At 34.4% G+C, this 22,834-nt stretch overlaps 1 protein-coding gene across 3 annotated transcripts; it reads left to right on the top strand.

Moving 5' to 3' along the window:
• Nucleotides 1-4,529: 4,529 nt before the first annotated feature.
• On the top strand, nucleotides 4,530-18,459 carry LOC120142363. 3 transcript variants are annotated; one of them, XM_039157071.1, is made up of 6 exons: nucleotides 4,545-4,810; nucleotides 15,584-15,637; nucleotides 15,739-15,819; nucleotides 15,960-16,029; nucleotides 16,120-16,206; nucleotides 18,304-18,459. In XM_039157071.1, exons 1-5 carry the CDS (start codon nucleotides 4,631-4,633, stop codon nucleotides 16,152-16,154), a joined length of 420 nt encoding a protein of 139 aa, XP_039013002.1. In that variant the 5' UTR covers nucleotides 4,545-4,630; the 3' UTR covers nucleotides 16,155-16,206; nucleotides 18,304-18,459. The 3 variants fall into 3 exon arrangements, with proteins under 3 accessions (XP_039013003.1, XP_039013001.1, XP_039013002.1); XM_039157070.1 differs by lacking the exons at nucleotides 16,120-16,206; nucleotides 18,304-18,459 and having other exon boundaries at nucleotides 4,544-4,810; nucleotides 15,960-16,085; XM_039157072.1 differs by lacking the exons at nucleotides 15,584-15,637; nucleotides 16,120-16,206; nucleotides 18,304-18,459 and having other exon boundaries at nucleotides 4,530-4,810; nucleotides 15,960-16,106.
• The last annotated feature ends 4,375 nt before the right edge of the window (nucleotides 18,460-22,834 follow it).

The following is a 22,834-nucleotide window of genomic DNA, read 5'->3' as shown; positions in this document are numbered from 1 at the left end:
TTTAATATAAAATAATATAAAATATAAAATAATTTAAAATATAAAATAAAAGCAAAAGATGATTGGACGACATTGTTGGCCGCCATCGACGTCATAAATGGTGATCGTTTGGTCTCAAATTTTATGAGTTGGTTCGCCTCGACCTCGGCTGAAACATTTTGGCTTCCTAAGTTTTTGATCTCTAATTTATAGATTTCATAGCAAGTTATGACAAAATTGAGGCCGTATTCGGACTTAGAATGTTAAGGCGAAACGACTCATGAAATTTAAGATTGTACGACCACCATTTACGGTGATCGACAGTGGCGATCCATCATGTTCTATTTTTATTCTATTTTTTAAATTATTTTATAATAAATAATAATAAATGTTATATCATACAAAAATAATAATAAAATAATTTAGAGTGATCAAAATAAGATCATTTCAAAAGTTTAGTAAGTAAATTGAAAAATTAAAAGTATAGTGAGTAAAATAAGAGAATGGGTAAAGTGTAAGACTTTGGTTTTTAAGGGTACTTACAAAGTTCATCAATCAACTTTCTTATCATTCCTATTCTGATCACTATAGTTCTACAATTTTCAATTTACTTTTTACAACTTTGATTTACTTCTTTTTTATCACTCAGGTGTTAAATATAACATCGCAAATGTATGTTGATATATATTGCTTTTTATTTACACAAAATTCATGTGATATCTACATCATTTTCTCTTTTTCTTTTTATCTTCTTCCTCCAAAGCTAAAAGTTTTACAATTTTATTTTTGTGTCACGTCAACACTATAATTACCATTCTTCAATTTCTTCTTTGACTACTCAAAATATCGATGAACTTGTCTCATTATCTCCTATCATAATATCAATTTAGATTTTTTACCTAAATCACTTTAAAATTCACAACAATCAATTGTAAACCTTATACTTGTGAATCCCCAAACCACTTTTATTTATAATATCTACCATTCGAACATTATAAAATTAAGATATACTATTTGTTTCCTCCTCCGCCACCTTTCCACCGTTAAGATTTGAAATAAGATATTTCATCATTGAGAAATCAAAGAGAATTCGAAACAAAAAAAGCACATAAAATAAGAAAATTTTGATCACATTTTATAACTTTAAAAAGAAAAATAATCAATCATAGCTCTGTTAGGTATTTAATGAAGAAGTGACCAAAATAAAAATAGACAAAAATTAATAAGTAAATTGGAAAATTTAAAACTTTATAAGTCAAAATAGAAACAAAAAGAAAGTTGTGATAAAAAAATTGTAATTTACCCGAATCTGAAAACAGATCAAGGAAAAGATTGGTACGAAATGATGACTTTGAAAATTGTAAATAATATTTATTTTAATTGAAATATTTTAAAATTTTTAATTTGACTAAAGCATACTGAGCTAACTAGAGTTGGCATGTTTGCAACGAGGATAATGGGAGAATATTGTAATTAACAAGTTTTATTATTATCAAATTCGGATCGATAAAAAAATTACTTTGATTTTATTCGTTGTCATTTTATTTCGAATATAATTTTAAATAATATGAAATAATTATAAGATTCAGCGTTGATAAATTATTCATAATTCGAATGTCAAAGTTGCTATAATTAGCAATAATCGTTTGTTTATATCTTCTTTCATCTTTCTAATCTGCCTCTGACTCATTGGCCAATCGACTTCGAGCAATCTTTAGGAACACCATGCGATATTGTCGATCGGCTCTAATATTTTGGTTACTATAACAACCTTGACTCGAACGGACACTAATATTTTGGTGTTATTTTTAGGCTTAATTTAATTTTTTTAAAATTATACATATTTTTATTTAAATGTCTAAGGTTTTTTGGTTAATACAAGTGTTTAATGTTACAAACGTTATTATTTCAAATGTTTGATCTGTCACAACTTTTAAAAGAGTTATCAATTACTCGAAATGTGACATATTTAACTTTTTTTGAAATTTTTATTTTTTAAAAAAACTTAAAATATATATTTAAAAACTTTAAATTTATTTAATTTATTTAATTTTAAACCATCTTTCTCATTTTCTTTAGCAACTAAATAAAAAAAGAATTTTAATTAGATAGATTTTTTTTAAATAAAACGTGGTTTATACTATTAGCCATTAATGGCATCAGTAACAAGAACAATTATCAAACAATCCGGGGAATCATAATAGTAAAACACAGACATAGAAACAGATAATGCAAATTGTGCCAAGGTATGGGCAGCTTTATTCGCAGACCGACGAATTCCAACCAGCGCTACATTTCAACGATTCTCGTTCGGGATCATAAACTCCCCACACTGTACTGTACTGGATCGACTGCACTATCCACATAGCTTGAATCAAGCTGGATTGGAGAAGAGGATCCCCATCGGTCCACAAACAATCGTGTTGCACTATTTTGACCAACTCGCCAGTGAAGGCCCTCCCGAAAAACCTGCACGGCAGTAAATAGACCTTGCCATGCAAAAGATGGACGAGGTCCAAGTCTCGCATCGAATACAACGCCCTGTGGGAAATATTTAGCATGCAGTACTCGGCTGAGAAGACTTGAAGGATAATGGACACAACGCCAAATCTGTTTTCCCAGAAGTGAAAGGTGAAAGTTCTTAAATCTCGGAACCCAAGACCACCTAGCCTTTCCGGTCGACAAACTTTATTCCACGCCACCATTGGCCAACCCCGTTCAGACCGACTGCCGGACCACCAGTAAGACCGGAGCTTTCCTTCCATATCCGTAATCAACCCCTCAGGTAACAGAAAGCAGCCCATAAGATAAGTCGGAATGGCCTGACCGACAGCTTGTATATAAACCGCTCGTCCCCTATGGGATAAAAGATGCTTTGTCATCCCTCGGACTATGTCTAAAAGTTTGTCCCGAATAAAACCAAATGTCGTAGTCTTATTACAGCCCACTAGCATTGGTACACCCAAGTACCTGCCCGGTTCAGCAATAACATCCACACCAAGAATCGCACTCAATGCAACTTAATTTGCTGGAGCGGTGTTGGCTTCAAAATGGAGACTTGATTTTGCGAAATTAACTTGTTGCCCCGATGCTGCACAATAGACGGTAAGGATATTTCTCACAAGTGTAAACTCTTGTGCGTTATTGCGAAGAAATAAAAGACAATCATCCGCATATAACAAATGTGTGATATGAGGCGCGGATGGACATATCCGAAGGCCCCGAAGATGGTTGTCTTGTTGCGCCTTATGTAGGAACGACGATTAACCTTAAGAGCACAATACGAACGAAAATATCACCTTGACGTAAACCACGTTCTGGTCGAAATCGTTCCGTGAGGCAACCATTCACTCGGGCGCAATAACTAACCAAAGTAACACATGACATAATGAGAGAGACCCAAGAAGGGGCGAAACCAAGTCGAAGCAACATTGCATTTAGGAATGACCAATCAATCCGGTCGTTCGCGTTTTCCATATCTAGCTTCAATGCTGCACCTCGATTGGTGCCGGGGTGCCGTCTTAAAATAATGGAATATTTCATGAGCCACAAGCACATCATCGGAAATGAGGTGACTCGACACAAAAGCGGCCTGATTATCGTCAACACAATAGGCAAAGAGTGCCCAAAGTCGGTTAACTAAAACCTTCGAGATCGTCTTATAGATCAACGTACAAAGAGCAATCGGCCGAAACTGTCGTAAATGTTCAGGACTTGCTATCTTTGGGATAAGCACAATAACCGTCTCGTTTACTGTTTCCAATGGACACTCTTCCTTCCAAAAGATCAAGGCACAACGTAAGAATATCATCACCCACCAATGGCCAAAACGTTATTAAGAAACTGCCCGGCAGCCCGTCAATGCTCGGAGCTTTATGAGGGTGCACCTGCAAGAAAGCAACATGTATTTCATCCCGTGAAAATGGAGCCGTGAGAGCATTATTCATTTCCACAGAGATCACAGGCTCGACAGAATCCAAAAGCTCTGTAGATGGCGTAGAGGCAGTGCACTTATAAACAGTTAGAAAATAATTATGAACTTCTAGGCAGATTTTTTTATGTTATGATAAAGTATATAAATAGTTATCTGGCTATAGATATCGTTTTAATAAACCTTTAATTATTAAAAGTTATAAAATAATTTCAGATGTTGAATCCTTTAATTATTAAAAGTTATAAAACAGTCACTCAATTATTCATTATATTTCAAATTCATTTTTCTTTATTAAAAAATTGAGGATAATCTAAGTTGAATATTAATATGATATCTGAGATATGATAAAATTTTATACCAAAATAATAAACGACTATTATATCTTAGACAAAATATTAATATCTACATCAGATTATTGTTGATTTTTTTAATAAAAAATAATAAATTTAGAATAATCAAATGATCATTTTATAATTTTTAATAATCAAATGATAATTTTATAATTTTTAATAATGATGCAAATAACGTAACTATTTTAGTACTTTACCGTTTATATTAAGCCTTAAACAAAGGAGTTCAAGGTAAGTGTAGGAAGATTCTAGGTTTAGCTTAAGAGCACATGATAATATAGAAAGAAGCTTCCAGAAATCAAATTTGATTTTTCAATAAAATTCAGGCGCCAAGTTTATTGGATCCGTACAGTTAGCTTGAAAAGAGATGGAGAACGGGGGAGCGGAGAAGGGCAATGGGCAGGCGGCTGCGGCGGCGTCGTACACTTATTGGGTCCGAGAAACGACGGCGGACGCCGCTCCGCTCCCTCTTCCCAAGAAACTCACCGCTCAAGACTTGCTTTGGAACCAATCTCAGCCTGCCACTCTTGGTTCTGCTTGGAATAAGGTGTTTTGTTTCCCCTTCAATTCGTTTTATTCTTTTTCTTAATTTTGTTTGTTTGTGTTCATATGCTTATACATGATCTGATCTACTCGATTGTAAGTCTTAGCTCCATTGTCATCATCGCTTTTGTAATATATGTAGAATGTGTGGTTCGAGCTAACAATAGATTCCGATTTAGGGTTTTGGGGGAAATTATAGGTAGTTTAGCCTAATCTATGGTTTTGTTGAAAGTGAACTACATTCATGATTGTCGCAACCGTCTTTCGGTTGGGCCCCGGAATTGGGCTTCGACTTGAAAAATGGGTTAGGAGTCGCCACCGACCACTTTAAAACGAATTTAGGTGGGTCGGACACCATCTTACCTGATCTACGTTGTACCAGAAATGTGTCGGGTTCGGGAGTCGGTTACGGTCAAGGAAAGATTAGCACCCTTGAACCGCCCTTTCGGTACCAATTAATTTATCGGTTGTCTTTAATTGCGAGAAATTAGAAACTTAAATTAAAATTTAAAAACCGATTCAGATTACTTACCTTTGATCAGTTGAAAAAGACCCTTAAAAAAATGAAAGTGTTAGATTTGTAAAGAAGTGAAAAACCAACTTAAGATAAAAAATGCATAAATACGAAATAAATAAACAACATAAAAAAATGATAAAGTCAAATAAAAGGGAACAAAATAAATAGAATGATAAAATAAACAAAAATAAAATATAAAATATATAAAAAAGGACCGAATTGAAATAACCAGAAATCAGAGGGTTAATTTGCGAAATGCAAAAAGCATAAACGGTGACCAAATTGAATAACTCGAAAGTTCAAAGGCCAAATTGCATGTAGTGACCAGATTGTAAAGCGATTTAAGCTCTTAGGGACGGCGGAGAGAGTTTAACAATACTGTAATTGCACTATGGTCCTTGGTATATAAATACCTAAAAATCCCTTATTCTCCTTCATTCTCACCATTCACTCAAGCTCTCCTCTTTTAAACGAGAGAAAGCTCTCTCGATGCCCTTCACCGGGCGATATCCGGCCACCGTCTGGTGGCCCACTCAGACGCACCACCGCCGTTTCGGCCGTCGCCACCGGCGGTCGGAAAAAACCCAATCCCACCAAAATGCTTCTCTCAAGCCCGTCAACCTAACCCCGAGCACCGATCACGCAAAAACAAACCTCCAAATGGCGTAGATCTAGGCTTTAAACCTTCGATTTTTACCTTTCACTAAAAACCGCTCGTCTTCCCGGCGTTTTGTTTTTGGCTTTTGCTTGTTGGTTTTGTTGTTGTTCCTTGGTTGTTGATGTGGTTTCTGTTTGTGTTGGTCGATGGGTTTATGGTTGGTTATGTTTTTTACTTGTTGTTGGTTTGAACTCTTGGTTTACTGTTGATCCGTTGTGGGTTCTCCTTGATCTTGTTTTGGTTATTTGGTTTACTGTGTTTATGCTTCTGAGATTTGCGTGGCTGTCCCCCCCTCCCTGATAGCCGTGGTGGGATATTTATACCCACCCCACTGGGGGTCTGCTCCGATGATAACGGTAACGTGCTCGTGGTTAGTTGGCCGGGGATTTCGGGATGGGTCAGTCCCGATCTCCTCGGCCGGAAATCTCGGTGGCCGATGTGACTGACCCTTGACCTCCTTGGCTTACGCTGCGCCTGTTTGAACATACGTTGGAACCCTAATCTGAGCTCTGGGCTGGATCAGGCCCTCGAGACTTATTGGACTGTTTGGACCCTGAAAAAACATAAAAAGAAAATAATAAGAAGAAAATAAATAATAATAATACTGATATAATATAAATTATATAATACATATATTTCAAAAATATTTTTTAAACTATATATTATATTTAAAAAAGTTTTCAAAACTATATTATATAGTTTTCAAAATGTTTTAAAAATATTATATAAGTTTTAAAAAAACGTTTTTAAAACTATATATTATATAATTTATTCAAAAATGTTTTTTAAAACTATATATTATATAATTTATTCAAAAATGTTTTTAAAACTATATATTATATAAGTTTTTAAAATGATTTTAAAACTATATGTTACCCATATTTTCAAAATGTTTTCTTTTTAAAAACTATATATTATATATATATTTTCAAAAACCGTTTGCAAACCATATAATATATATAGGTATATATGTATAAAATAATAATAAAAAATATGGACGAAAATTAGTGTCTACAGCTGCCCCTCTTTATCCTTTTTCGTGGAACGAAAAATAGGACAAAGACAAAAAAGACACAAATTTTCGTTCGGTGGAGTTGAAGAATAACTCCCTGTCGAATTGAGTTGTAGATGGTTCCTCCGTCGTGAAGTCGAGTCCATATTGAAATGATATGGAATTGAAGCTGCAATTCGGAATTTGAATCTGGATGTGGCTTCTCATTTCCAAATTGTAGTCAACTTCGGTCTTCTTCTCGGTTTAAAGATCTGGGTTGGAAAATTCGACTTGAATGTAGTCTCTTGACTCCACCCTGTGGTTGATAGGCCCTCGAGCTGAATAAAATCGAACTCCGAAGGTCTTCGTTGACAAATAGCTTTTCTCGTCTTAAGCTATACTGCCGGAAAAACGGTTTATTGTCACTAAGGCACGGTTAACCCAGGTGTTATTCTCGACTTGAAAACCTTGATTGCAGCCGGACAATAGTGTGATTGAGGTGTCATCGAGTTTATTGGAATCGAACTCGACAATTTTATTGACAGATAACCCTTCTTGCCTTGAGCTATTCTGTAAACTTGATTTGCCTCTAAGTTGAATATTATCGAACTCAAAGGTCTTTAGCAGATAACCCTTCTTGACTTAAGTTATGCTGCAAATGATGTGCCTTGGAGCTGAGCGGAGTCGAACTCGAAGGTCTTTTGGTCACAGATAACCCTTCTAGCCTTGAGTTATGCTGTAAATGATGTGCCGTTGAGCTGAGCGTAGTCAAACTCAAAGGTCTTTTGTTGCCAGACAACCCTTCTAGACTTAAGTTGTGCTGCAAATGATATGCCTTGGAGCTGAGCGTAGTCGAACTCGAAGGTCTTTGGTTGGCAGATAACCCTTCTCGACTTAAGTTATGCTACAAATGATGTGCCCTCGAAGCTGAGTGTAATCGAACTTGAGGGTCTTTGGCAGATAGCCCTTCTCGACTTAAGCTATGCTGCAAATGATGTGCCTTAGAGCTGAGCGTAGTCGAACTCAAAGGTCTTTGGTTGGCAGATAACCCTTCTCGACTTAGGTTATGCTGCAAATGATGTGCCCTCGAAGCTGAGTGTAATCGAACTCGGGGGTCTTTGGCAGATAGCCCTTCTCGACTTAAGCTATGCTGCAAATGATGTGCCTTAGAGCTGAGCGTAGTCGAACTCAAAGGTCTTTGGTTGGCAGATAACCCTTCTCGACTTAAGTTATGCTACAAATGATGTGCCCTCGAAGCTGAGTGTAATCGAACTCGGGGGTCTTTGGTAGATAGCCCTTCTCGACTTAAGCTATTCTGCAAATGATGTGCCTTGGAGCTGAGCGTAGTCGAACTCAAAGGTCTTTGGTTGGCAGATAACCCTTCTGGCCTTGAGCTAAGCTGCAAATAGTTTGTTTAAAAATGGCTTCCCTTTACGGGTCGAAAAGGTCACGGTTCTTCCGGTGGTTCCCCTAAGCTGGTCTGGGAAAACCTACTGATAAATTCTGACAGCCGGATATCTTCCGTCGTGGAATTGAAATCTGGCTTGAAAGTGTTAACTGAAAACATGTTGCTCTTGGTGAGTTTGAACCGAACTAGATTTGATCTGAATTGGTTCTCCCATTTGAAATTGGTTCTGAGATCTGTAGTTATGTAAAGTCGGTTGAGGTGTAGCTTCTTGCTGCTGAGTTACACCATCGTTCTTTAAAGGTGCTTGCAAGTCGAGTAACCTTCATCCTGAAGTCGAAGCTTGACTCTGAAAGCTGCAAAATTATGTATGCTAAAATGATGAACGTGATGCACCTAAGTATGTCTAAGATGCATGCAACATGAATAAATTATGTGTTATTTCTTGGATGGAGTCTCGTGCTTTGCCTGCCAATCTGGTCCATGGAATCGATCGTGCCCCATTTGCTTCTCGAGCTTGGGCTTTACAGACATTTCATATCTGATATTGTTCTGTTTGAAGACGTTTTTCTCCTTTTTCTTGTTTCAGGAGAGAGAAATGATAAAAATGTTGTAAAGTATTGTTCGCAATTGAATCAAATTGCAAATGTGAGTTCAAAAAAATATCAAAGGAATCAAGAGCTCTTTTAATGCTTTCAGAGTTACAAATCTTTGACAAATGTTCAAAGGGCCGAGTCGGCTTTATGTTGGCCTCCTTTCTAAGGTTTTTTGGTAAAAAATGTCATTTTTTTAAATGTCGCAACATGCTTTGGCACTTTAATTGGGTGCGGACAAAATGACGCAACTAGCATGATCAATTACTAGACCTTTTATCTCAGTCCTCTGAAATCTTTCATTTGTTCAAGCTTTGTAGGCTCTTCCAACAAAGGCAGTGCAAAAAATATCGGTCTAAAAATGAAATTCTTGAGTGCTCGTGTGTAGTTGACTATAACAGGTGTTCCTTAACTCCCTTAGTCCATTTTACCGAAAATTTCTTAGATAAATTTGATTTAATTTGTCATTATCTGGCTAGCTGAATCCATAAAGCCGGGGCATTTAACCAATTGCTTTAGCGGGACAGCTTAATATTATAATCACAGTTATCAAGTTAACTGAAGGGTTCATCTCATCACAGAGTCTTCAGCCTGACAAGAGAAGTGGAGCAAACACCGAATTGTCAAGTGTCCGAGCAATGTCATGGTTTGAACGTAATCTACTCATAAGGCCAGGGCTTTCAAGTTTCCTCTAGAACCAATTGCCTTAGCGGAATAGCTCAGTTTTTTAAGGATTTAATTTCCTAAGATTGTCAAGAAGAACCTGTTATAGCCTAGGTGTTTTTTGAAAGTCAAGGAATCCTATCTTTAGAGTTCAATTTTCAAGCAACTGACCTAAACTGGATTCACATACTCGACTCTTTCATTTGTAAAGATCATCATCGTCATTGAACATCTTAAATAAAAAACATAGTAATTGTCATATGCAAATGATGCCCCATGTTGTTTGTACCTTATGAAAGGAAAATTGGTTAATTCCAAGAACGGGGTATGGTGTTTGAGGGTATATTCTGGATAAGGTCAAAGTCATTGTTTTAAATCATGTTACTTCATCAAAGATTCGTAACTTTGAACCGTTTACAGAGTTTCTTAATTCAAATGATATGCAAAGAATTGCAAATTTGCAAATATGATCCATTGCTTAACATCTTTTAACGTAACATAAATTTGATTAAAATGTCTTTACAAAAACTTGAGAAAAAATGGAAGAAAAACAAAGTCAAATAGAATGCCTCAAATGATGAAATGATATTCCTCACTTGGATGCCCCCAAGTTGTTGAAGTCGATCCAGTTCTGGTTACGCATCTTTTGTACGACCCTCTTAAATGCGTAACAGTTCTCAATTGTGTGCCCTGGGACTCCGCCGTGATATTCACAATACGCATTCTCGTCATACCACTTGGGGTATGGGGGCTTCATGGGTTCTACTGGATATGGTGACACCACATGGGTGTCAAGAAGTTGCTGGTAAAGCTCTTTGTAGGTCATGGGAATAGGGTCGAAATGTTCCCTTTCCCTCCTGGACTCTTGTTTAGAAGTACCTAACAGTACAGCCGCAGTTGGTTTTGGGCTGGAGATTGTAACACCTTTGCTGGAGTGTTTGATGTTGTTAACCTCTCCATCCCTCTCCCTCATAGGAGGCTTCTTACTGGCTTCCCCATCCTTAATCTTGCCTTGCTTTATGGCCGACTCAATCATTTCTCCGGCCATAACCAAGTCTGAAAAGCTTCCTGATGTGATCGCCACCAGATGCCCGAAGTATGGAGCCTTCAGAGTCTGTACGAAAAGTTTCCGGGTTTCCTTTTCATCTAACGGTGGATGAACTTGCACAGCCAAGTCCCTCCATTTTTGTGCGTACTGCCTGAAACTCTCGTTATGCTTCTTTTCCATGTTTTGTAGCATAACTCGATCTGGCCTTATGTCATTGTTATGCTTGTATTGTTCCAGAAATGACTTGGCCAGGTCCTTCCAGGTCTTGATATTTGATCGGCTTAGCTGGTTGTACCACCGAATGGCTGAGCCCGACAGACTATCCTGAAAGCAGTGGATCAGGAGTTGGTCGTTTCCTCCATATCCTGTCATCTTTCGGCAGAACATGGTGATGTGAGCGGATGGGCAACTATTCCCGTCAAACTTCTCGAACTCCGGGGACTTAAATTTCGGGGGAAGAACCAAGTCCGGGACTAGACTAAGTTCCGTTGCATCGATTTCATGGTAGTCACGGTCTCCTTTGACTATATTCATTTGGTCCTCCAATTGTTTGATTTTTTCCTCCATCTTCCTCGCTTTTTCCTCTTCATCCAAATCCGGTACATGGTAATAACCCGGATTGTTCCTAGGGTTAAATACAGAGGACAAGGGCTTGATTTGCAGCAGATGAGTCCCCTCGAAGTTCTGGTAAGATTTCAGGTGAGATAACCACTTGTGGGGTAGGTTGTATAGTTACCCCTTCCGATGAACCTGCCCCAGGCGCACTGGTCTGTTGTAGGCCAATTAACTTGGCAACGATCTGATCAACCAAGGACTCTTGGTTCTTTGTGATTGTTTCTAGAGTATTTCGACTGTTCTGGTTTATTTTGTCTTCTAGCTCCTTTTGTAGTTTTAACATATTCTCCTCGATTTGTGTAATTCTGGCTTCCATCCTCTTCTTCTTCAAACGAGTGTATGTGGATGGGTGTGTCCAATACTTGAGGCGGTGTATCCAGTATTTACTCCTTTTGATGAGACATGTATATATTAGTTAATGTGAATGCAAAGAAAATACAAAATGCCAAGAAAATAAGAAATGCAAATGTCTAATATGTGATGCATGAAATGTCCGAGGCATTGATCCAAAAAATGTGCTTGTTATTCTGAATAACCCTTATTGGTGACAAAAGTGTTACGTCTGAAGAGACAAAAAAACTCTTTTTGATGGTACAAATCTTGTACATCTTCTGACAAGTTAATTCGTCTTTTCACTAGTTGAATATCCTGTCGCACCATTCCGGCTCCTTTGGCTAAAATGTGCAAATAATGAGATGCTTGCCCCAAAAAAAGATCTCGAAGGACTGCATCTTCGACTTTCACTTTCTACGAGCTTGTTTCTAACGAAAGTGTCATGGAGCCTTCCATCGAGAGAAATTATCCGAAGCTTGCCTCTTGAATTTGTCAGTAATGGCATCCAGCTCAGCTAGTGTTTTACCATCTTGTTCTTGTAGTTTTCGAAAGGATCGACCGGGTCAGTGACCTTTTCCTCGTATTGCCCCTGTAACTTTGCCTTTGAGTATTCTTTGACCACGGTTGGACTTCTGAGTTTTTTTGTTTTTTATCTCTTTGTATTATAACCCATTCGTCCATTAATGCAGATTATTCATGTTTAACAAACACATTTTTGGTGGATCAACACATCGTTTTAAATGATGCAAACGATGAACACAAAATAAAATAGAACAAAAAATAAAAGGGTTAGTGAGGTAAATCAAAACAATAAAAAAATGAAAAATCCTACCCCACATGATATCTACCCCTCATGCTTTAATTCCTACCCGGACATGATTTCTATTCCGCATGCTAATTTAAACAAATCCTAACCGCATATTTGTCTAGTTCGCATGCTTTGAACAGAAAATAAAGCAGGAAACAAAGCATCCTAGGGTTTGGAATGAGTTTTGGGGGGCTCTACTTCCCTGTACTCTCCCGGTTTAGGTTCTAAAAACGTACTCGAGTTCTCCTTGCCGGTGCCCCTTGGGCTTACCAGACCCTTAGTTCTAAACCCATCACAGGCTTGTGTGGACTAAGTTAAACTCGAGGGGACACATTCCCTTATGCCCGCACGGTGAATAAATTCACACGAGACATAAGGTATATGAATCCCGAAGGCTACTTGCTAGGCATATGCGGTGAATAAATTCACACGAATGCATCGCTTTCACCCCCACTTAAAAGGGTTCGGAGCTCGGTTTAGAGCTTAGAGATGACAATTTTGAAAAAATCTGAAATCATTAAAAAACATCAGTACAACTATTTATTTGAAACAAATAATCAAAGGTAATAATTGGAATCGAATAGATAAATTAAAATTTAAATTTACAATTTTCGCATAAAAAGAACGGAAAATTAATTCTGGCCTGACTCACTTACCTGTCCCCAGTGGAGTCGCCAAGCTGTCGCAACCGTCTTTCGGTTGGGCCCCGGAATTGGGCTTCGACTTGAAAAATGGGTTAGGAGTCGCCACCGACCACTTTAAAACGAATTTAGGTGGGTCGGACACCATCTTACCTGATCTACGTTGTACCAGAAATGTGTCGGGTTCGGAGTCGTTACGGTCAAGGAAGGATTAGCACCCTTGACCGCCCTTTCGGTACCATTAATTTATCGGTTGTCTTTAATTGCGAGAAATTAGAAACTTAAATTAAATTTAAAACCGATTCAGATTACTTACCTTTGATCATTGAAAAAGACCCTTAAAAAAATGAAAGTGTTAGATTTGTAAAGAAGTGAAAAACCAACTTAATAAAAAATGCATAAATACGAAATAAATAAACAACATAAAAAAATGATAAAGTCAAATAGAAGGAACAAAATAGAATGATAAAATAAACAAAAATAAAATAAATATATAAAAAAGGACCGAATTGAAATAACCAGAAATCAAGGGTTAATTTGCGAAATGCAAAAAGCATAAACGTGACCAAATTGAATACTCGAAGTTCAAGGCCAAATTGCATGTAGTGACCAATTGTAAAGCGATTTAAGCTCTTATGGACGGCGGAGAGAGTTTAACAATACTGTAATTGCACTATGGTCCTTGGTATATAAACCTAAAAATCCCTTATTCTCCTTCATTCTCACCATTCCACTCAAGCTCTCCTCTTTTAAACGAGAGAAAGCTCTCTCGATGCCCTTCACCGGCGATATCCGCCACCGTCTGGTGGCCCACTCAACGCACCACCGCCGTTTCGCCGTCGCCACCGGCGGTCGGAAAAACCCAATCCCACCAAATGCTTCTCTCAAGCCCGTCAACCTAACCCCGAGCACCGATCACGCAAAAACAACCTCCAAATGGCGTAGATCTAGGCTTTAAACCTTCGATTTTTACCTTTCACTAAAACCGCTCGTCTTCCCGGCGTTTTGTTTTTGGCTTTTGCTTGTTGGTTTGTTGTTGTTCCTTGGTTTGATGTGGTTTCTGTTTTGTTGGTCGATGGTTTATGTTGGTTCTGTTTTTACTTGTTGTGGTTTGAACTCTTGGTTACTGTTGATCCGTTGTGGTTCTCCTTGATCTTGTTTTGGTTATTTGGTTTACTGTGTTTATGCTTCTGAGATTTGCGTGGTTTATGGTTGGTTCTGTTTTTACTTGTTGTTGGTTTGAACTCTGGTTTACTGTGATCCGTTGTGGGTTCTCCTTGATCTGTTTTGGTTATTTGGTTTACTGTGTTTATGCTTCTGAGATTTGCGTGGCTGTCCCCCCCCTCCTGATGGCCGTGGTGGGATATTTTATACCCACCCCCACCGGGGGTCTGCTCCGATGATAACGGTAACGTGCTCGTGGTTAGTTGGCCGGGATTTCGGGATGGGTCAGTCCCGATCTCCTCGGCCGGAAATCTCGGTGGCCGGTGTGACTGACCCTTGACCTCCTTGGCTTACTGCGCCTGTTTGAACATACGTTGGAACCCTAATCTGAGCTCTGGGCTGGATCAGGCCCTCGAGACTTATTGGACTGTTTGGACCCTGAAAAAAACATAAAAAAAATAATAAGAAGAATAAATAATAATAATACTGATATAATATAAATTATAATACATATTTCAAAAATATTTTTTAAACTATATATTATATTTAAAAAAGTTTCAAAACTATATTATATAGTTTTCAAAATGTTTTAAAAATATTATATAAGTTTTAAAAAAACGTTTTTAAAACTATATATATATAATTTATTCAAAATGTTTTTTTAAAACTATATATTATATAATTTATTCAAAAATGTTTTTTAAAACATATTATATAAGTTTTTAAAATGATTTTAAAACTATATGTTACCCATATTTTCAAAATGTTTTCTTTTTAAAAACTATATATTATATATATATTTTCAAAAACCGTTTGCAAACCATATAATATATATAGGTATATATGTATAAAATAATAATAAAAAATATGGACGAAAATTAGTGTCTACAATGATAAACTAAGAGATTTCAGTTTAACCACCGATCTTTTAGTTTTAGTTTTGTGAGTCAAACTATCAACTATTTAAATGATATGAATCTAATCACGTTCATCGACGAGACAATTAATAAAATTGATATAATTATATATTTGATCTTTAATGTTTTGCATAAATTTATCAAATGTGTAAATATTGAGGACCATATGTATAATTATATTAATTTTGTTAACTCTGACCTCAGTTCCTCCATCAACCTATAATGGAAGGTTTAGCGAAAGGTGGTATAATTTACATAATTTACATAATTTAAATAGTTAAATAGTTTGATTGATAAAATTGAAAGAACGGTGGTTAAATAGTTAGATGATCATGGGTGTAATTTACCATTTTATTAATGGGTATTTTCAAAATTTATTACAACTTGACAACCTCGTATAATGTTTGCTCCTTGTTACTCGCAGGCTGGAACTTGGGAGGAGAAAAACCTTAATAACTGGGCTACACAAAGATTAAAGGTTTTTATACAAAACTATGCTTTCTTTTATATATAATGTGTGTGTTTGTATATCTAAATTTAAAGCCTCAAACGTACTGAAAATCCAGTTTTATTTTCCAGGAATTGCTTAAATCTGTAGGCACATTGGACTTACCTCGCGGCATAGCGGAAATTTCTGAATTAACCAAGTGTGTTAGTGATGTCAGTTTTTTAACTTTCATTATTCTATTTTAATCTTATAATGTTATTTGACACCATTGATGTAGCTGTACTAAACTGCATCTATGGCTGTGCATATCGATTTTAATCTTCTTTCCTGACGAATATTACCGATTGTGCAGGCATTTTTGGTGACTGTACGAAACAAGAAGCGAGTAGGCTATACATATGAGTTGACATTAAAAATCGAAGGTAAGTTGGGTCTAAATGTGGTGTTAGGCTTTACTTGCTGAGCTTATTTATCATTTTTCTCTGATCAAATTGTGACTGAACCAATATCAGGCGAGTGGCATAGACGAGGAGAAAAAGTCTGTTAAGGGCCATATTGATATCCCAGAATTCTCATTCGGCGAGCTCGATGACTTGCAGGTACGATTGAGTTGTGTGTTAGTGATTATCAATTTGGTGTAGAAGAGGTACTAGGATAAACTTGTTGACTAGATCTAGGCATGAATTCTTTGACATGTTATGATGCATGGGCCTAAGGTACAAACTCGACGACTTCTAGTGCTAGGATTGTTTTTGGTGTAGAATATGTCTTACTATGGCTGTAAATGAGCCGAGTCTAGCTCAAGTATTGTTGAGCTCGACTCGAAAACTCTAAAATGAAGTTTGACTCGACTTGAAAACTCGCAAACTTAAAATTTTCAAGCTCTATTCAACTAAGCCGAGTCTAGCTCAAGTATTGTTGAGCTCGACTCGAAAACTCTAAAATGAAGTTTGACTCGACTTGAAAACTCGCAAACTTAAAATTTTCAAGCTCTATTCAACTAACTAGAAACCATCAATTGAAGCTCATAAAAGCTCGAAATGAAAAAAAAATATTGAACTTAACTCGATTGAAACATCAAACTCAAAACTCAAACTTGAACCTTAAACACATGAAAATCTTATATTTCAATATTTTTTAAATCAACACATAAATGGTAATATTATTAATAATTATTTTAAAAAATAAAATTTTAATATATTATATTTTCAAGTTTCTTGCGAGAGTATCAAATAGCTCGTTTCGGTTCGTTAAGAAATCTAGTCAAGCTCGAGTCAAGTCCATTCGAGTCTAATAGATATCGAGCTTTGACCGAGTCGATCTCGAGTAGCTTACGATCTGTCTCGTCTCATTTACAGCCCTTTTGATTACTATTTATTTAGATGATGTTTAGGTTGACTTCCAAAATTTGGATTCTATACTTGATCTTGGTTGAAGAAAAGTAAGAACACAGTTAAAGCCCCAACATAACATGAACAAATAACATGTACAATATGTAAATGTTGGAATTTGTTGGAAGCCATATAACACGAATTATTAGCGTGATAGAATTTATAGAATATATCACTATTATGGCTTAATTTTTTTTTGACGTTTATATTTTTTTTTTCAATTTAGCCCTTATGCTTTTTTTGAGCTAAATTTGACCCTCAATCTTAAAAAAAGTCGAATCACATTTTAACAAAAATGCTGACTAACAATTTTGAAGTGACAACTTATATGGCACCATAAGTATTTCATGCTGACGTACAACAAATAATTTAAAATTATAAAATTTTCAGAAAAAATATTACGAGTTCCTAAAAGGAATCTATGAATTATACATGGAGTAACATGTGAGATCCCATGTCAATGGCATTAAAATTTCCACGTTTTAATCAGTATTTCTGTTTAAAAATAGCGACTCAACTCTTTTTTAAAGGCCGAGGACTAAATTTGACTCTTTTTGAAAGGTTTAGAGCAAAAATAACTCAAAAACAGAATAAGGATCAACATAACAAAAAATAAGAATGTTGAGAGCTAGTTTTATCTTTACGTCTTAAATTTTTTTATGGGTTAATGTTCAAATTGATGCATGGTCTTGTCTTCTTGGTTAAAGAAACCATAGCATCAATTGGAACCAAGAAGTTCAGATGCCAAGTCAAATTGGACCTTCAAATCTAGTTCAAGTTCCAAAATGTATTTCTATAGAACGGGATAAGAATGTGATTTTAGATATAGGTTTAAGGAAAACTCAATGATATTTTAAAGTTAAAATTAGCGCAATAATGATGGTGTTGATGGAAATTTATTTTGAGATCTATGACATTTACTATAGTACTTTGGAAGTTGTCACGGGAAACGAGTTTCAATAAAATATGATTTTTTTATTAGAACTTGTTATGTTCCCGTGATAAGTTTCAATAAGAAAATATTTTTTATTAGAACTCGTCATACCTACGTGACGAGTTTCAAAACATTGTAGTAAATGTCATAGATCCCAAAATGTATTTGAAGGTGTCCTATTTTGCTAATTAATTATTCCGCCTGCATTGTCTGTCTGATTTTGTCTAATTTTAAACCCTAAACCTAACCTTAGGGGAGTAATATTATTTTCCACATTACATCCCGTAGTTACATGTGAGGCATTGGTAAACTATCGACTTTTTGTACCATAAACTGCTAAACAAATGTTCTCTGTGTATTTCCAACCATAGATGGAAGTGAAGCTTAGTGAAGAGAAGGATTTCATGCAGCAAGACAAGCTGCAAAATATCCGGGACTCGAAGAAACTATTTCTGCATCCGGTCCGGGAGAAATTGCTTCAATTCGAGCAGGAACTCAAAGATCGGTGGCAAGGGTTCATCTTTCGTTTCATTTAAACTCGGGTTTTTGGTGAAACCTCGAGCAAAAGCGAAGACCAAATTAAGAATTCACCTATTTAAAGAACTAAATGTGAAATCAAGCCTAAGATGGAAGCTCTAATATTAATCTTAATTAATTGTGCAAAAATTAAAACACTAATTGAAGTTTAGGGACTATAAAGTCAAGATTTAAAAAATACTGATTTCTAAGAGACTAAAAGTTTAGGGACCTAAATCAATAAATTCTAAAGTTGAGGACTAAATCTAAACTAAAAGCTTAATTATTATCTAAATTATTAAACCTAAAGTAAATTTTTAAAAAAATATTAATTATTAATAAATTTTAAAAAGTCGAGCAATCGATATCGAGTAATCGGATATCTTATGTGAAAACTCGACTCGAATTGCTCCCTAATTAAACTAGAGTGTAGTCCTAATTTCTAAATTTGATTCGAATGTTAATCTAATTTAAAGCTAAATCTAAAAATTTAAATATGAAATATGAAACAATTAATAAACTTAATAAAATAAAAAAAACATAAAATAAAAGAAAAAACAACATAAATTAAAAAATAAAATAAACCTACATTTAGGGACCTAATTGCATAAATTTGAAATTACTGAACTAAAAGAGAATAAATTAAACATGCAATAGGGGCTAAATTAAAATAAATTAAAATTTGAAGTCTAATTCGAAATAAAATAAAACTAATAGATTAATGACTAAAATACAAAACATGCGTAATATATAGGGACCTAAGAGAAAATTTTCATTTTTATTAAGCCTAAAAAGTAGACTGTTAAATAAAAAAGGTAAAATTATAGAATCAATCCACATACATTTAAAAAAATTAAATAGTCACTACACATGATTAAAATGCAAAAACACGGCAAACTTAAAGGGACCAAAAAGAAATTACACCAAAATAAATAAAAATAAGCAAATAAAAGGAAAAAATATCAGTTTTGGTCCCTACAGGAACCGAAATGCAAAAACACGGGTAAGTTGGGGGATCAAAACGCAAATAAACAAAAAAAACAAGGTATGCACAGAAAAGGTCAAATGGCAGTTTTGGTCCTTAAAGGGACCACGGTGGCCGAAGTTCCCAAAATGATCCAAAAAACCCGCTGAACGTAGATCCACTAGCCTAGGACATTTTTAGGGGGTAGAGCCACCGAAAAAAAACCTAAAACTCCAAAAAAAATCCCCGAAACCTTTCGATTTCCCATATTCTAGCAACCTCCGTTGAGCCCCCTTCGACTTAGGTAAGCCCCAATATACCTCTTTTATTTATTTTTATTTTATTATTTTACTGTAAAATATTGGTTTGTTTTGATTGATTCTAAAAACCAAAAAATATATATCTTTTTTTATTCGAATCTAAAGGTTTCTGTTTTGTTGATATTCGAATATAAACGAAAAAAGAAAATAAAAATAAAATATACTGTAAAAAAAGGATAAATAATCTTAAAAAAATTTATTGATGCCTGGATCTCTCCCAAGAAAACGAGAGAGTTACAAAGTTTTTGCTTCTGGATCTCTAACCGAGAGGACCTTGTTTTTCATTCGAGATTTATACCCGTTTTTACAGAAAAAATGAATGATAACTCTTTTTTTTTGTTGTTGTTGTTTGTTTCTGCAGGTGGCGTGGAGATGGTGGCTTCATTAGCATTGGAGCAGAGAGGGGTGGCCCTCGGTTGGAGGAAGTGGATGGTGGCCACTGATTGGTTGTTTGGGCGGCTACAAGGCTAGGTTAGGTTTCAGGTAGGGTTTGGTTGGGTCCCAGGTCAGATTAGTGTCTGGGTCGGGTTAAGGCTAGTTTGGGTTTTAATCGATTTTGGTCCTTTTTTTATTTGGGTTAGGGGTTTTGATTTGTTTGGGCTCTGTAAAAATGGTGCTCACACTAGGTATTAAAACAAATTATTTTTTTTGAAAAAAGTATTAAAACAAATTAAAACTGATAGTTTAGGTATTAAATGCATAATTTACTTTTTTTAAGAAAAGTTTTCATGTTTAAGGATGAGTCTACAATGAGTTTCATTCATTGACATGCATTGAAATACACCATTAATATAAAATAGGGTAAAAATAAATAAATAGTCACAAAAAATTTTAAATTAATTTTATGTAGCAATGAATTTTTAAAAGTTACAAAATAGACATTAAACTTTAAAATTTATTAAGAAATAAATAACAATCATTAAATGTTATTAAGGGGTGACATAACATACTAAATTAATGAAAAATATCTTATTTAGCCCCTCAATTATAATAAAAATTTTATTTTAATAATTTTCATTGTTTTTAAGTAATATTTCTACAAAATTAAAAAATTTAGATTTTTTATAAAAAATATGAAAATAAATTATTTTTAAAATTAAAAAATATTTTCAAAAAATTCAGTTATCAAAGAATGAAGTCAATTTTTATTAAGCAAGAAATATCAATGGTTAAACGAAATAAAATAATCATGTTTAACCATCTTTTAATAAAATTAAAAAATATTTTCAAAAAAATAGTGGTGAATTGCAAGGAATGACATGCATTCTAGAATTTTCCTATGTTTAACCAAATTGGTTTAATGGAATAGGCTAGATCTTTTAAACAAAATAAGGGATCGAATTCTAACGTTATGAATAGAGTAAATTAGGTTGAGAGTATTTTATCTAAATTAATCAATCAATAGATGAAATATCAATGGTTAAACGAAATAAAATAACCATGTTTCATATATTTTGTTCGACGTATATTCGGATATTTATGTAAGATATAATCCTCTAAATATATGGCAAAACTTCAATAGAATTATGCATAATTGTGTATATGTGATATATCTTTGAATTTATATACTATAAATTGATTCATTGCGTATGATTCTTCAAATTTATGAAAAACTTTGACATAATATTGTATGTGTATAATTTAGGGATAGTGTGAGCATTTGATCGAGTCGAGTAAAAAATTTCAAGTTATTCGAGTTGACGAGTCGTATTTTACGATTCAAATTTAACTTGAATTTTTTTCGAGTCGAATCGAGTTTAAGAAATTTGAGTTGAGTTATTTGAGTTTCTATACTAATTTTATTGTAACTATTTAGAGTATTATGACAATGATTTGTTGCAATTTTTGTACTTTCTCTAACCGTATAATATATATATATATATTCTTTTCACATTATAGTATTATTTAATATATCAAATACAATTTAAAATTATGAAATATATTCATAATATTATATTTTAAAGAAATTATTTTGAGGGTAAAATATTAATGAGAGTATAAAGGAGTTAAGGAATTGATGGGAAGAAAGAATTTGAAAGCAAGTGTAGTCAAAAGAGCAAATTGAGTAAACTGCAAAGTTAAAGGATTAAATAAAAAAGAGAGTGTATTTTTAGTAACAAGTGAAAATTGAAGTTACATAGGTATATCATTGTGGTATATGAGCATGTGGTTCAAATTTGGTAAAAAATTGATTTAAAATAAAATGATAAATTAAAGAAATAAGGAAAATATGAAAAACTGAAGGACTAAATTGAAAAATAAAAAATTTGTTATCAAAAAGAGGAATTGAAAATACATGTATATTTTTGGCCTGGTTTAGGAGTACGTTGTTCAAATTTGATAAAAAAAATGGACTTAGAATGAAGGAGAAATTGAATAAATAATGAACTCAAAGACTAAATTATAAAATTGTCAAAATACTTATTCAATTTTTTTGTTTTCGAGTAACTCGAAATTTCAACTAGACTTGAATTTGAAAATTGAATTGATCATTCGAGTTGACTCGAATAAATCGACTCAAATAACTCAAAATTAAAATTAAAATTGATTTTTCGAGTTGAGTCGAGTTTTACTCAACCATATTCAAGGATTTAATTATTTTTAAGTCTTCTTAATTTTGAAGGTAGACAAATAAGTATTCCCCCTAATTTTTTGGATTCAATTGTTTTTTTAGATCTCTTAGTTTTGAAATAATGTGAATTAGATACTAACACCCTATTTTCTAAGTACAATTACTTTTTAGATCCCTCGTAGTTTTGAAACAAGGGGAATTAAGCACTAGTTTACTATTTTATAAGTTTAAATGCTTTGTAGGTCCCTTTCTATTTCAAAACTAAACAAATTAGATCTTAGTCCCTCCATTTTAAATTTTAAAGAGTTAATTGTTTCACACGTCCATAAACTACAACTCTCATTCTAAATTAATCCTTAAACTTTTGGATATTCTAATTTCATCCCTAAACTATGACTCACATTCTAAATTAATCCTCAAACTTTTGAACATTCTAATTCCATCCTCAAATTATGGCCTCAAACTATGACTCCCATAGTTTAACCTAAATTTTATATTTTTTCAAACATATAATAGTATAACTTGGTCTA

Source organism: Hibiscus syriacus, unplaced genomic scaffold, assembly GCF_006381635.1.
Source record: "Hibiscus syriacus cultivar Baekdansim isolate YM2019G1 unplaced genomic scaffold, ASM638163v2 tig00110828_pilon, whole genome shotgun sequence".
NCBI classification, from domain to species: Eukaryota; Viridiplantae; Streptophyta; class Magnoliopsida; order Malvales; family Malvaceae; genus Hibiscus; species Hibiscus syriacus.
Note: the sequence above shows the minus strand (reverse complement) of the source record. Positions and strands in the feature narration are given on the sequence as shown.